This window comes from Vicia villosa, unplaced genomic scaffold (assembly GCF_029867415.1).
Source record: "Vicia villosa cultivar HV-30 ecotype Madison, WI unplaced genomic scaffold, Vvil1.0 ctg.000159F_1_1_3, whole genome shotgun sequence".
Lineage (NCBI taxonomy): Eukaryota > Viridiplantae > Streptophyta > Magnoliopsida > Fabales > Fabaceae > Vicia > Vicia villosa.
Window position 1 is genome coordinate 550,419 of NW_026705043.1, and position 16,448 is coordinate 566,866.

General features: G+C 27.9%; 2 protein-coding genes across 4 annotated transcripts; both read left to right on the plus strand.

Annotated features, from left to right (window-relative positions):
• The first annotated feature begins 513 nt into the window (after nucleotides 1–513).
• Nucleotides 514–4,700, plus strand: LOC131624738 (ATP-dependent Clp protease proteolytic subunit 5, chloroplastic-like). The gene is made up of 4 exons (XM_058895657.1): nucleotides 514–662; nucleotides 717–831; nucleotides 926–1,018; nucleotides 4,593–4,700. Exons 1-4 carry the CDS (start codon nucleotides 514–516, stop codon nucleotides 4,698–4,700), a joined length of 465 nt encoding a protein of 154 aa, XP_058751640.1.
• Nucleotides 4,701–9,477: 4,777 nt separating this feature from the next.
• LOC131624746 (uncharacterized) lies at nucleotides 9,478–15,167 on the plus strand. Of its 3 annotated transcripts, none has more exons than XM_058895665.1 (5): nucleotides 9,487–9,981; nucleotides 10,215–10,446; nucleotides 11,598–11,712; nucleotides 14,560–14,678; nucleotides 14,799–15,167. In XM_058895665.1, exons 2-5 carry the CDS (start codon nucleotides 10,223–10,225, stop codon nucleotides 14,848–14,850), a joined length of 510 nt encoding a protein of 169 aa, XP_058751648.1. In that variant the 5' UTR covers nucleotides 9,487–9,981; nucleotides 10,215–10,222; the 3' UTR covers nucleotides 14,851–15,167. The 3 variants fall into 3 exon arrangements, with proteins under 3 accessions (XP_058751649.1, XP_058751648.1, XP_058751647.1); XM_058895664.1 differs by having other exon boundaries at nucleotides 9,495–9,981; nucleotides 10,211–10,446; nucleotides 14,799–15,112; XM_058895666.1 differs by lacking the exons at nucleotides 14,560–14,678; nucleotides 14,799–15,167 and adding an exon at nucleotides 13,788–14,199 and having other exon boundaries at nucleotides 9,478–9,981; nucleotides 10,211–10,446.
• The last annotated feature ends 1,281 nt before the right edge of the window (nucleotides 15,168–16,448 follow it).

Here is a 16,448-nt window from a genome sequence, read left to right on the forward strand (position 1 = left end):
ACTTAATTATCACAACACACAATGCACTCCAGCCACCAAAATTCTCTCTTTTTTCAACACACCATGTTTCTCTCTTAGTCTCACTTTATAACACACTATTTGTTTCCCTCTTCAACCGTTCGCTCTTCACCTTCCTTCAAGCTTCTATTTACATCTCACCCTATCACTGCCAAACACTCTCATCGGAGAAGTTTCTACCCTCGGCGCCGCTGCCAATAACAGTCTTCGACTCTGACGGGTGATGCAGGGTGAAATTGGAAACCATCTGAAACCCCCGGCTGTTCCGCCACCATAATTCTGTAATGTTTTGTTTCGAGAAGGAAAAGATCTGCAGGCAATCTTCTCCGTTTTTTCTCTCTACAATGCGTTTTTTATTCTTTCTTCTCCATTTTATTTGCAGGTGTTTCTAAGCTTTTATGTTTCAAGGTTTTTCAATTTGCTGCTCTTTGATTTCTATCAAGGGGATAAAACCTATTGTGATATTTATTTTTAACCATTGGATAAAACCCTACTATGATTTGCAGGAAATTGAGGAAATCTGTAGAATTTAAAAAGACTACTCTAAAATCTTCCCTGAAAGTCGTGTATGGTGATGAATTTTGGGGTCCTGAGATCGTCAGGGTATTTAGCCCACAAGGTGATTTTTTTTGCCTTATTGATGTGTTATATCTTTTATCTTAGTCTTATTTATTGACTTGAATTGGTTGTTCTTAAAGGGAGTATTGGGGTGTCCCGTCTTTGCCTTATTTGTCTGTCTATGCTCAAGGACAAGGACCGCCTCCAATGGTGGAGGAACGTTTCCAGATTGTTATAAGTCAGCGTTTCCAATATGTATGTATTTCTTACTCTTAATATTGCTTAAGGTTAAGTATTCAATTTTTGTTTAGTTTTTTTACTAATAATAATAATCTGTTTTCGCATTTAGAGAATAATCTATCATGGTGGAGCAATTGATGATGATATGGCAAATATCAGTGTTTCACATGTCCTTTATCTTTACGTTGTTGATTCAAATAAGGTCTGTCCTTATTTTTTTTAGTTATATGAAAGTGGTGCTTTAAATTTTAGAGATGTTATCAAACTCATATATATTTTGATATTTCTTCATTTCAATATGACTATGAGTTTGAGTTTATTTTTTTATGATATCTACTATGTATAACTCAAATAAGCTATTGGTCAAACAGTTAGTCATCTGCCAATTCTCTGATAATGTTTTGCTGCTGCCATTGATATGTGATGCTAATCTTCCTTGATTGAACTCATGTGAAAATAAGAAAAAATAGGTTGGAGATTTGTTATATTGATGATATATTTTAGGGTTTCTTCATCATCTTCAATAATAAGTTATATTTTTCCATTCCTATTTTAGTGGTTTGTTTCTTTAATATAGTTGCATAAATGCCTACTATGTGATTGATAAAATTCCGCCATGAATTTTCACTAAATTTTTGAGTGAACTCTCAACAAACTTTCAATAGTGGAAGCATCATAGAAAAATTATTAGCATGTGATTGTTAATTTTCTCCGAATGAAGATAAATATATCACTAATTTGATTATGATTGTTCTTTTGAAGATTTTGTTTGTTTGTTGCAAAAGAATTTAGAGTATGTACAATTTTATTCTTGGTGATAAAACATGAGATGCTGCAGCAACACTATTCAACAGGATGTACTACAACCAGTCCAATTTTGCTTCATAATCATAACTATGTTCTCTTAGTTAAAAAGTCATGTAGAGAAATTGATTCATTATAAGTTGTATATACAAGTGGAAGCAGACTAGAAAAGGAATGACACTTATATATTAAAACAAAATCATATCTAAAGATAAGTTTTTTGTAGTCATAATAACATTTTCCTTTTTTTCTTTATCCATTAGTAGTTTAGGGAAGCAAGTAGTACCAGTGAAGCAACCACATCGGCATGATGTTCTAGAAAGCAATCAATTATTTCAAAAATAGCTGCAGTATTAAAACATAGAAATTAAAGGTCAATTGTTAAGTGAATATAGCTTACATGATCTTTAATGTCTCTTTGAAAACATTTTTCAGGTTGCATATTTGAACTATTTTATCCATATCTGCCTATTGTAAATTTTAAATGTGTTTAGGCATTTGATTCATTGTTGGTGGAGTTATGTTATTCATGTCATGAGTAATTAGCATACATATTCGCTTTTTATGATTATTTATCTGGTTGTTTATATTGTTGTGTGTGATAGCATGTTACATGTCTATGCTTAGATCAGATTTAATTGTGAAGTAAATGGCTTTCTCTGTTTTCTTATTTTCTCGATAGTTCTTAATTTTGGCCAAAACTGACTTTGTTTGCTTCATACTTGACAGTTCTACTCTATTTATTAGTGTTAATTATTAAACAGAATAATTAACTTGGGAGAAGCAAGAATAAATGTGAAGAACGTATTGATTGCATTTTTTTAATTTTTGATTAATAATGTTTTCAAAAGTTGATTAAATATAATGATTGTTGTGTTTTTGTTGTAAAGGAACGTCATGAGGCTGAAGACATTAGCTGGTGTTAGTTTGATTGCAATTTTAGGTATTCCATATCATGCATTTAACACTAGAGGACAATTTTATCCACCAATAGTGTCATTTTGCCTCAATTCCCTATAACACTAATATGGTATCATTTTGCCTCATATTTTGCTATGCAGCTAGCTTATGAGTTATGTGTTTTTCTATAGTGCTTGGAAATATCATACAATAGAAAAAAGCAAGATGAGTTCTTTGGCAAGTTTGCCAAGTGTCAAATTTTTAGAGCCCATGCTATTTATATAATTGCTATTTGTAGGAATGTTTCTATAATTAACAATACTTATAATTATAATATTAATTAGTATTTTATTATGTATTTATTTATTTATTTATGTTTACTATGTATGTATAAAGAATCAATTATTATTATTGGTAGATTCTTTAACTTTCTATTTCATGTTGGGCAATGTGGAATCACTTGGGAAATCGATTTTGTGCCTTGGAAACAACCAAATTCCCTTGTGCCTTGCAAAAATCCAAATTCAATATCAATTTTGTTTCTTAATACATGCATAACTTCCTCTCTCTCATTTCCATAAATCTACCACCCCTCTCAACAAAACTGAATCTCCCCTCTCCAAAACAGATTCCACACTTTCAGAACTCTGCTCCTTCCCTTTTCTAATATGAACTGATTTATACCCACAAAACACAATCATCACACATCACATCTCAACTCTTTCATCTATTTCACCTTCTTTTTCTTAATATAATAACAACCATAGCAATTTCAAATCATAACAACTCAGATCCAAAGTAAGAAATTAGAGTTGAAAGAGAAGAAGAGAAACAGCACGAAAAAGATATAACTCAGAATTCACGACCGGGAACCATTGAGTTTTCTTCTGCCGCCGTCATCGAAGAAGAAAGTAACAACGGCATAAAACAGATTGTTGTTGCTGCCAACCGATCAAATTCAACATCATCACTGTGACCGCAAACTCCAACCACACTTAAACTCTTCGCCGACGACGAGAAACGCCACCCCTTCAACCACTGTCTTCGTAACTATGATCGATATTCTCCTCCTTTATTTCACAATATTCTCTTTTTTCTTTTTATTTCGTTTGTATTTTTTTGATTTATGGATCTGAATATGGGTTGTTCTTGTGGTTGATTTATTGTTTTTGATTTGGGTTGAGCTCTTGGTGATTTAATTGAATATGAATTTGGGAATTTTTTTATGAAAATTTGTTTTTTACGGTCACATTGAGAGAGAAAAGAGAGAGGAGAAGAAAGAGATTTGATTCTAATTATTTTTGTTATTATTTATTTATTTTATTTAATAAATGCTGCCGCATGTTTTATTATTAATAGTAGTTTGAAAGGTTAAAATATTTTCACTAAAAAAGAGCTGACCCACTCCATTCTTATTCTTCTCTTCTTTTTTATTTTTTAATTATTATTTAAAAAATAGAAGAATGTAATTAGATTTTTTTTAAATTGACGTCTGTTTCATTTTTTTATATGAGTTTAATAGTGGTACACTGTCAGTGTAAAAAAAGATTATACATACATTCAATTAGAATGGTTTAAAGTGTCAAATCATAAAAGTATTTTAAACTTTACAGTGTGACTTGGCGCTTTACATGGTCGTCATTAGTTGACAGAGCACCATCCCTTTTCTCTTTTTATATTATTAGTGTTTTATTATTTTAGTAATTTTTTATAAAAAATGGAATTGGAATTGGTGTTTTAATTTTTAATATAATTAAAATATAAATTATAAACATGAAAAGAAATCTATTATATACATATTATATATTATAATTTAAAAATATTATTATTTTATTTTTCAATTACTTATCTTATATATAAATATAAAAACTTCATTTATTTCTAATTAAGGTTGGCTGTGATTGTGATTGCCCCCATCTCAAAGTTCAACTTCATTTTAAAATATCGAGAGGTATAATAAAGGAACAAAATGAATTCTTTGTGAGTGTCTTCTTTTCATGTTTAAATTTTCATCATAGCTTATGCGTCAAACTTATAATGGTTTTATTTAATTTCTCGATAATAATTTGTAGGTTCCAGTTGCTTTACCTATAATTTTTGAGCCGGTACAGTGTGTTGGGTCTCATGTTGCAAGTTTACAAAGTGTGTTGGGTTGGTATATTTCATATTCCATGTTCTGATGCAACTATTATGAAAGCTTTTTTGAGGACATTATAAGTATTATAATGTTGTTGATGTAATTTTATGTTCTTTATGTACAAATCAATATCATCTATATTTTTTATTGTAATTCTTAATTCTCATAAATATATAAATTTACCTACTATGCAAGATGGTTAGAAGAGCGGAATAGGAAAACCAGTAATCTAAAGCTGTTTGCCAAGTTATATATATTTGATTAGTCAAAACTTTCTATATTAGTTTTAAACATTCTAACCATTTTCATATAATTTGTTTCTTATTTTCATATAATTTTTCTGTCAATGCTTTTTCTTTGAATTCATTTCCAATAGCCTTAAGTTTTAGTGGTAATATTTTCAGCAATTGCATATCAACCATTGTAAAAGGATTCAACTTATGTTAAAAGAATAAGTTGCAACTTTTGGTGCTTATACGAATTCTGCTACATCTCACATCGGTTATTCTTTGTGATTAGGGTCAACCAACTGTATTTGACAGCTTTGGATAGAATGTTTTGATATTTGGACAATCCATAATAAATGCCAAGATATTTTGAAAGTTGGACAATATATTTAAACTTTATTATGAAGTAAATAAAGAGTTTGAAATATAACCCAGACCAATCAACTAGGAGGCAGAAAGATAGGATTGGAATAAATTTTGAAAATGAAGGTTGGTTTTTGGTAGAATTTTTCTAGGTAACCAATAAATTATATTTCTATAAGAAAATAATTAGGATAGTAATAATAAATAACGGGAAATGTTATATTTATTACAGTATTAATTATATATAAAATATTAAAAAAAACATATTTTTAGTGCCTATTTTTATTTATATATTAATAATTTTTATTATTTTTTAATTATTTAGTCTTTATGTTTACAATCTACTATATTTTATTTTAGCATCTACTCTATGTTATATTGTTTTATTTGGTATTCTTTTTAAAAAATTATAATATATTAACTGTTAATTTAAATGTGATAATTTATTTAAATATAATCAATAATATTGACTTTCAAATTTTTGTTATTATTATTTTGTGTCTTTTATACCATAAAAGCATTTATTATAATATTATAATTTATATTATATTTTATGATATTTTTCTTTTAATATCATTCTCTATTTATAATCTAGCTAATTGCATTAATCTCTCACATAATTATTAAGATTTTAATATCATTCCCTATTTTTATTTATATATTAATAATTATATATTAATAATTTTAGTGCCTATTTTTATTTATATATTAATGATTTTTTTAGTTTTTAATTATTTAGTTTTTATGTTTACAATCTACTATATTTTATTTTAGCATCTACTCTATGTTATATTGGTTTATTTGATATTCTTTTTAAAAAATTATAATATATTAACTGTTAATTAAAATATTATGATTTATTTAAATATAATCAATAATATTGACTTTCAATTTTTTTTATTATTATTTTGTGTCTTTTATACCATAAAATCATTATTACACTATTATAATTTATATTATATTTTATGATATTTTTCTTTTAATATCATTCTCTATTATTTATAATTTAGCTAATTGCATTAATCTCTCATATAATTATTAAGATTTTAATATCATTCCCTATTTATATTCTAGCTAATTGCATTAATCTCTCACACAATTATTAAGATTCATGTTTCCAACAAAAATATTATTAATATTTTTTGACATAATATTAAAAATAAATGGAGAAAATTATTAAGATTCCGTATTTTCTAAAATAATAATTAATGTTGTATTAAACTCTAAAATTATATGCAAATATATAATATATCATGCTATATATTGTATTTTTTTATATATCAAAATAATCTGGTGATAGTTTAAATTAGAAATAAATAAGAAATTAAAATAAATGGAGAATTATAGAGATGAGCTACTTGAATAGAATTGATTTCATTTATAAAAATAACATATTATGAACTTATAATAAATAAATCACCTAATAATCAATATATAATAAAATAATCAATTGATTAGAATATAATAGATCATATATAAAATTTTATTTAACTAAAGACACTATGAAATTAAATTGATCTCTTATTTATTTTGTTTGCTCATAATTAAATATTATTAAAATACTCACCTTAAAATATCATATCTGGAGAATAATAATTAAAAATAAAATAACAAATTATATGTAGGAAATTAATAATTTAATTACATATTGAATTATTATAATAGTATGAGCGCCAAATAAAAAATATTAACCTTTTCAAACTAAATAGGGAAATTTCTAGAACTTTTGCTTTAAAAAAATTAATGCTTTCCGTTTTACCACAAATATTCATAATTGATTTATTAAATTCTAACATAAACACATTGATGATAGAAAAACTTAAAATCGTTTAAAATTATATCAATCCACTTCTATAATAGATAATAACTTCAACTAATCTAGGGTTCTAAAATTTTTTTTTAAATAAAATTATTATTTTGACAAACAAATTTTAAATTACTTAAAACCTTTTTGTTTGAGATTTTAAATCTTATAAATTATTTCAAACATGGAATAATAAAACTAAGTTGTTTTTCAAAAACTAAATCTCTTCAAATCATAACATACTATAAATATTTAAATTTTTAATTTCTATAATTTCTTTGATTCGATTCTAATATTTATCATTTTATTCACAAAAATCTGTAAATATATAAGTTTTCTAAATTAAAATTGATTTGTTTCTCAAAAATGAAAGTCATCATTAAAATAAAATCTTATTTATTTATTTATTTATTTATTTCATATCGAGCAACTTTAAAAAATATTTTTATTTTAATTTCATATTTGATATTATATATTTAAAGACTAAATGATTTTTTTGGTAACTTAAAAAAAAATTAACAAATTCTATTCTTAAAAAATATTTTATAAACAAAATATAGTTTATTATTGATAATAAATATTTATCTTTTTAAGTAATAAAGATATTTTTATAAATAAAATATAGTTTATCATTGATAAAAAAATTATGTGCAACTAATAACAAAGACAGATTATAATATTAATATAACTTTATTTGTAAATTATAAAATGTTTTTTTAACATAAGAATTTTTATCCCGTGCCTCGCACGGGTAGATATACTAGTTATAATCAAATCGTTGAATTAATATTTTATATCTTATTTAGTTATTTTTAATTTAAATTTATAATTTAATATTTATACTTCTATTCCTACTAAGACTAATATTAAAATTTAAAATTATGGTAAAATTATAGTATTATAAGACACTATTTATATATGTTTCAAATTTTAAAAAAATCGGTGTTTTTTTTATTTAAGTAGAATTATGAACATTTATGTCTGATATCTTCCGATTTTAAAGAAAGTTTCTATTTAGAATTTAATACGTTACACTTATTTATTGCAATAATTAATTTATTAATTTATTTTTTAACCTGAAGCATAAAAAAAGCAGTATACGTGAATAAAGCCGAACAGTATATTAAATTTGTTTTTTAATGGGGAGAACTTTAACCTTACCCAACTTTTTGAGTTGGGTAGATAAGAATTCACCTAAAATAAAATAAACCAATAATAAATGTATAGTTTTAAAATATTTGCAATTTTAAATATGGTAATTATAAGGATATTTTTTTTCTTCTGATTCAAAATAATTGATATAAAATTATGAGATTTAAATAGTCTTAATTACATCACAATTATATTTATATATATTCTACATTGAACTCTAAATTAAGTAATGAATTGACATCGTGCAATTATATTTGGATATTTAAATATTTCATTATCAATTTCAATATTTATTTTATTTTTCAAATTAATATTTTTAATATTATTATTAATATTTTTAATAATGTTGATCAACTATAGAAAATAAATTTTGGCCAAATGACGCGTTTTCATTTTTTATAACACAATTAAAAACAATAATTTTTATTCACATTTTCCTATAAATGATTTTATAACCAAATATTTAAAAATATATTGAATATTAGAAGTAATAAATTTTTGAAGAAATGTCAAAATTGTTTTATAATTTGCAAAAAAAAATTAGTTAATTTAATTTTTTTATGTATACTATTAATAACAATGACATTTTATTTATGCAATAGTAATCTTAATTTAAATAAAAAATTTAAATTATAAGAGTTATTAAAATATTATTTTTACTTAGAAAATATTTAACCCGTGCCTCGCACGGGTCTAAGTACTAGTTTTAACCAAGGTAATTAAAACCGGACCGGTAATTGAACCGGTATAGACAAGGGTTTAAGGTTTAAAGGTTTGACCGGGGTCTAACCGGGATCAGACCGGTATTAATAGAATATAGTAATTTTTACTATTTTAATATAATATATCATATATTATATTTTGTTAATTATAAATTAATTTTTTATATTTCATAATAATAAATTTTTAAGATTTAATTTTGCATTAATCAAAATAATATTAATTTTACATTGATTTATTTTATCTTAAATTGTAAAGAGAATTAATTTTGCATTACTCGAATTTTTATTTTAAAAAAATAAAATAAAACTCTAATTATTTATGTATCACTTACTAGTATTAGTTTCTTTTTACAAGTTTGGACTATCATTTATAAGCCCATTTTCGTTGCAAGTCCATGGAGCACATTCACTAACCAAAAAAAGAACCCTAGATTTAAATACAAGACACATAAATCTGATAGCTAACAGCCGCCGCAACTAAAACATCCGCCTTTCATCCATTAGTAGTTTTCTTCTGCAAACAATTTTTAACCCCAGACTTCCTTCTAATATTCTACTCTACATGCATTTATATTAAAAAGAATGCAAAAAAAGCTTTTACATCAATAAAGAAGAACATAACTTTTCTCCTTCTCCTTCTTATGAGACGCAAAACAATCAATGTTTATTTGAAACACCCAAATACGGTCTAACCGCAGTAACCACGTGAGCCGCCGGTTTAGTCCGGTTTTAGCGGTTTTAGACTGGTTTAACGGTTTATTTTTCGGTTTTATGTTCAAACGGTTATCTGCCATTGTAGAACCGGATGTAGGCCCGGTTTTCGATTTAATCGGTCGGTCCGGTCCGGTTCTGATTACCTTGGTTTTAACAATTACAATAAAACAAGTTAAAAAAAAAACTCAGCATCTTGATAAAAATAAAATGCAGCAATTTCCCCTTGCTGTATTATCACTATCAGAAACAAAATTTGGAATCGTCCCGATCTCAACTCACTTCCCCGGAAAACGCTGCCGCTGTACGTCGGCGGCCGCCAGAAGCAGTGATAAACTTCTCCAGGTATTTATTTTCGGATCCAATTCTAATGCGATTCGCGGCAAGCAGATCTCAACTCCGCAACCGCGATTCTCTTATTACTTAGCGCAATTAAGTATTAACAACATATATTTTTACTATCCGAAACTTTCCAATCCTTAGTAAACCTTATTATGTATTGGATGAATTTGAAGAATTTCTGTGCTTAATATGATTAACATATATATGCCTCTGATTTTTGGTTTATTGTCAGTAAGTATCAAGAATGCAATTCTTTGGTGGTTCTGAGATTAGTCCGTCGCCGCCTGCGCCAACTGCTTCAGGAAACAATGGCCATATGCTGTATGTTTTCAATAGAAATGGTATATGTTTGCTTTATAGAGAGTGGAATCGCCCCTTGCATACGCTGGATGCTCAACAAGATCATAAGTTGATGTTTGGTCTGCTCTTCTCACTCAAGTCTTTAACTGCCAAGATGGATCCCACTAGGTATTTATGTGTGTTTAACTCTTCGATTTTGATGATTATATGTGGATTTCCACATGTACATGTATTGCGTTAAAAGTAATGTGAAGAATACTTATTCTGCTATAGTTTTAGTGTAGATTTGGTTAATAGTTTTGCGGCGTCGTCAAATAGTGGCTATAATAGTTAATGTCCCGTGATAATCAATTTAGTACAAAATGTTGTTTAATAGCTGCTTAGAAGCACTACAGCATTGTAGCGTATTGGAATTTGAACTAACAAGTAACGACTATTTTACGCGATTGACAATTCTGAGTTTTTTCCATTGAAAGTCTGAAATGTACCTTTGGAACAAAGCGATTGTCAATTCTGAGTTTTTTCCATTGAAAGTCTGAAATGTACCTTTGGAACAAAAGTGATGATAGAGTTTCTTTGTGACAAACACATGTTTGGACACAAACGAATGTCAACTATAAACAAAGCATGCTATTCGTTAGTGTAAGGAAGAATACTAATGCAAATTTATGATGAGGTGTTGTGAAATTTGCTAAATTGGCTTCCAAGTTATCACTTACCAGTCTTACAATCTTTACATAATTAGACACTCGAGGATAGCTTTTACAGAATTCACTATTTTCTTATGCAATGCATGGAGAGTGATTATAAATTTATAATTGATAAAAATGAATAGCTGTTGGTGACAGAACTGTGGTTTGATATTTAGATTAAGATTGAGAATGTAAATGGCAAAATAGACATGTTTATCTACCTCTACTCCATGCCTTGCTAACATGTACAAGTTGATGTTGTATAATGTTTCTTGACTTCTCTCATAATAAAAAAGCAACATGTCTACAAATAATACTTTCGGTTAATTTGATCTCCAGGAATTTAATAGGATATTTGTTTATTTTGAAGTTTCTGTCATTCTTTATCCCGATTCTTCTAGTTTTCGCATATCCCTTATTCTTCTATTCATTCTCATCACATGGACATTTTATGCTTTGCATATTTAATATTTGCTCATCTTTGCTTGTTTCGTGTTGCAACAATGATCAACAATTCATGGAGTTTATGATAGATATAAGGAATTATATGAATATTATTGTTGATGTTCTATATGTTATAGAATGAACTGGTAGGTCTAATTCCTTTTTCTCCAACTTATGGTGCAGTGCCGAGAAAGGGAACCTTGGTGTGCCTCAGTTACCTGGTCAAGGTTGTTCATTTCACAGTTTTCGCACTAATACATACAAACTTAGTTTCATGGAAACTCCTTCTGGAATAAAGGTAAGATGCAGCTACACATGTGTTTCCTTATATACCCTTATTAGATTCTTGTGGATGCAGTCGCTTCCTGATGCCTATTTGGAATTTTGTGGTGAAATGCTTTGCACCTTGGATTTTGCACATGTATTCATTGGTTGATGTAGCTATTTGGAATTTATTCATTTGCATGTCTCTAATATATGCTAATTATATTTTCTGTTAGAAATATGTTAGATTTGTTAACCTCACTACCTTAGCTGTGAATGAAAAATGATAGAGAACAAGAAAAAGATAAAGTGAGAAATTTTAAACACATGTTCTGATATTTGGTTTAGGAGTGTTTGGCTTTATCCACTTCACTGTGGCTTGTAAAGCTGCATGTTTGTCACAGAACAATAAACAATTTTACAAACTCTTCATTGTTTTTTGGTTTGATGTTGTGGAATGAGTAGCGTGTGGTCCTCGAAGTCATATGTTATTTGTGTATGCAATTGCAATTTGCAATATGTATTTAATATGCACATCATAGGATTATGTTCCATGTATGCAGTTTTAACACGGGTGGCTAGATCCAAAGTGTGAATGTGGTTAACAGGTTTATTTTTTTGGAAGCCACTAATTTTTTTATTTAAATTTTTCATTCTTGTGTTGAGGGGACTAATATGGTCCCAACCAAAATATGCCAGTGAGAACACGGCTATTTACTCTATAGCTGTGGATAAGTGTAAATGGTTGAACACGTTCATATATATTTTATCAACTCATTTGGAAATCATTTATGCCAGTTATTGAATATGTTTAACAAAGTACCTACTTGATAGTACTAGATGGAAGTGAAATGAAATTGGAAGGAAAATATAAGAAAGATAAATAAATGAAGAATTTGAATTTAGAAGTAAAATATAAGCATAATTTACACTTGGTGAGCATTTGAAAGGTGAGAAATGAAGTTGACATTGCTGTCGTTTGAAAGCCATCACTAACTGACTTTTTGTGCCATGGAAATGAGATCAATTTTATGAGAATAAATGGTTAGAACTGTACTATTAAAACAGGCAACTTTTATACAGATTGAGTCTAGAAAATACTACATTAGCTTAATGATCTAGTGTGCTTGTTCCGTTCATGATTAAAATGTAAGTAAATCAACACAATTATAAGAATTTTGTCTACTACTTTATTATTCATGTCAAATAACGTTATCCAACATTTGTGAGTCTAAAGTTGTTGTAGGATTTGAGTAATCTACTCTTACGTTATCCGATAACAAAATGTTACTTGCTTCTGATGTGGAACAAGGGGGAAACTAGTAATACTCTATTTTTTTATAAGCCCATGAAATGATTTAGAGGCTGTGCAAATACTTAACCGTACATAGGGTACTCTACTAAACCTAGTTATACAAGGCCAAATAACTAGAATTCTAGACCAAGTTGTATTTCAATATAGGAAATGATAGACCTGTAAGAACGTATGATAGACCTGTAAGAACGTTTATACAAGGAAAAATAAGAACATTAACAGAAACAAAAAATAAATATAAAGGAAGGGCAGATGTATCAAAGAAGAAAAACAGAGAGGGCTGGAGAGTAATTCCAATAGGGTTGGTTTATAGGAAAGCCTTCAAGGGACAAGGGAAAGGTAGAAAAGAAATAACATTGTGAGATGAATAAGCCTATCCTAAGGCTGGAAGTGAGGAAAGTAAGCTGATGACTGAATAATATTCTCTTGTTTTCTCAATTCTTCAGTATGTAGTTGTGAGCTTCTGATTTACATTAATGCTTTTATGATGCTATGATCTTTGTCTGGCATTGGTCCGTCAGCACTCTGCTTTCAGCACAGTGGTAGTTGATAATTGATTTAGGTAGATTTCACTTAAATTTTTCGAGTTTTATTTGAAAAGTTGTGTAAAGTAAGATACACTACTACTAAAACTATGAACTATTTTAAAATTCAACAGTTATATTACAGCAAAAAGTCACAAGAATTTTCATATTGTGCTTTCAGAAAAACAATCAAAGAAGCAATATTCATACATTGTTCCTTGTCATACTCATTGTATAATTCGTATTGTAAAACTTCCATGCTTCACGCAGATTATCTTGGTAACTCATCCTAGAACTGGTGATCTGCGGGATTCCTTAAAGTATATCTATAGTTTGTATGTTGAATATGTTGTCAAGAATCCACTCTATACTTAATTATTCATTTCAAATAACGTTATCCAGCGCTTGTGAGTCTATAGTTGTTGTAGAATTTGAGTAATCTACTCTTAAGTCATCCCATAACAAAATGTTACCTGCTTCTGAGGTGAAACAATGGCAGATGTGTCAAAGAAGAACAGAGGGCTGGAGAGTAATTCCAATAGGGTTGGTTTACCGGGCTGCTATCTGTGTTAAATATGGTGCTTATGGGGAAATGGTGAGGAGAGAAAATGAGGGAAAGTATAATAGTTAGTGAAGGGGATATAGGAAAGCCTTCAAAGGACAAGGGAAAGGTAGAAAAGAAATAACATTATGAGATGAGTAAGCCTATTCTAAGGCTTGAAGTGAGGAAAGTAAGCTGATGACTGAATAATATTCTCTTGTTTTCTCAATTCTTCAGTATGTAGTTGTGAGCTTCTGATTTATATGCATGCTTTTATGATGCTATGATCTTTGTCTGGCGTTGGTCTGTCAGCACTCTGCTGCCAGCACAATGGTAGTTGATAACTGAGTTAGGTAGGTTTTACTGCAAAAAATCTGCTACATACTAATTAAAACTATGAATTGTCATATTGTGCTTTCAGAAAAACAATCAAAGAAGATATAATCGTATATTGTTCCTTGTCATAATAATTGTATTGTAACACTTCCATGCTTCATGCAGATTATCTTGGTAACTCATCCTAGAACTGGTGATCTCCGGGATTCTTTAAAGTATATCTACAATTTATATGTTGAATATGTTGTCAAGAATCCACTCTATACACCCGGATCTCCTATCAGGTAACATAATATTTACTTCTGTTATGTAATTGATTTATGGATTATATTTTGTTTTTGTTTTGTGAGCTGTTTATCTGGAAAGAAATAAAGGTTTTTCGATGGATTGATGGATTTTCACAGGTCCGAACTGTTCAATACAACGTTGGACCAGTATGTGAGAGGCATTGCATAAAAGCTGAACGGTTACAATTTACCAATATCAACGATGAACACATGTGTTGTAAAATGCCTTGTTATGCATGGTGGTCACTGCATTATCAGTCACAGACTCTTGGGAAGGCCTCGCTTGCTGTTTATGTTTATGTTATTGCAATAGACAGTGTGACAATGTTAATACTTGATCGGAATTCATTGCTCAAAATTTAAACCAAATGAGTTCTTGATTATTATTTTGTCACTTTGTTACATATGCACTACAAACTCATTTTGGCTTTTGTGGATTGGACTGATTTTTTTTTGTATAATATGATTCTCTTTGCCAAAGTTAAACCTCAAGCTTAGTGTGGATATCTATGATCAAAATAGAGTAGTTTTGTAAAACAGACAATAAAGAAACTTATCTAAGCGCTTATTTCTTCAAGTTTTTTGGGTCTGAAGATGAATTGGTAATAACTACTAAACGGTCCAACCTAGCAATATCGGTTTCGGCCAATAAAACTTAGACTTTGATTTGTTCTTAGTTGAATCCTTACAATATCATATTTACTACTTGAGTCTTGATAAAAATAAATGTAAGGTTGGGTAAGACACAAACATAAATCGTCCGGACCCATCATTTGAAGACCCTACATGAAGGGGGAAGGGGGAGGCACATGGTGATGGTGTGCCATGCCCATCCCCATGTTCTTAAAAATATTAATTTAAGATACCTATACCATTTATATTATGCATTATTATTTTTGTCTGTTTATCTTTTATGTTTGATTTCAAATGACTTTTTGTATTATTATTGTTATTATTATTATTATTATTATTATTATTATTATTATTATTATTATTATTATTATTATTATTATTATTATTATTATTATATTTATTAGTTAAATTAGTGTTCAAGAAAAATATTATTCAATCATTTTGCATGTGAACATAGAGAGCAGTTTATGGAACACGATAGTCTTCATGAATACTTGTGTTTATGGTATATCTCATATATGATGCAATAAAGTAGAATGAATTGAGATGTCATTCTTATACTTATTAGAAGGTGTACAAGGAAATTCTCTATGTAAGTAATTTTTTGTACACTCCCTTAACCATTTTTTTTAGGTGTCTTTAACGAAATTCCAATTTTACATCTGAATTCGGAGATGCATATTTGAATGTATTACATTTTATTTTTAAAGTACTAAAATAAGTATTAAGTTTTTATTTTAATTTTATTTATTTATTTATTATCACTAAAAAAATATTCATAATCTATTTTTTAATTTTAATAAAATTAAAAACTTATTTATTCTCATAGATAACTATCAAGATAATATATATTTTATTTTAATCAATCATAATTTAAATTGAGAGGCAAAATCCTTATTTTTAAATATTAATTTTTTTCTTTATCCTAGGATTCCGTTTTTTATGATTATTTAATACAATTAAGTTTATATAATTATTTTTCATTTTACAATTAGGTAAATAATTTTCAAATTTTGCATTTGTATCTAAAATCATTTTATACCACATCAAATAATTTTTTTATCTCACGTGTCATTATCAGCACAATGTCGATTTTAATTTAATCAACAATTACTTTTATTTGAGACAATTTTT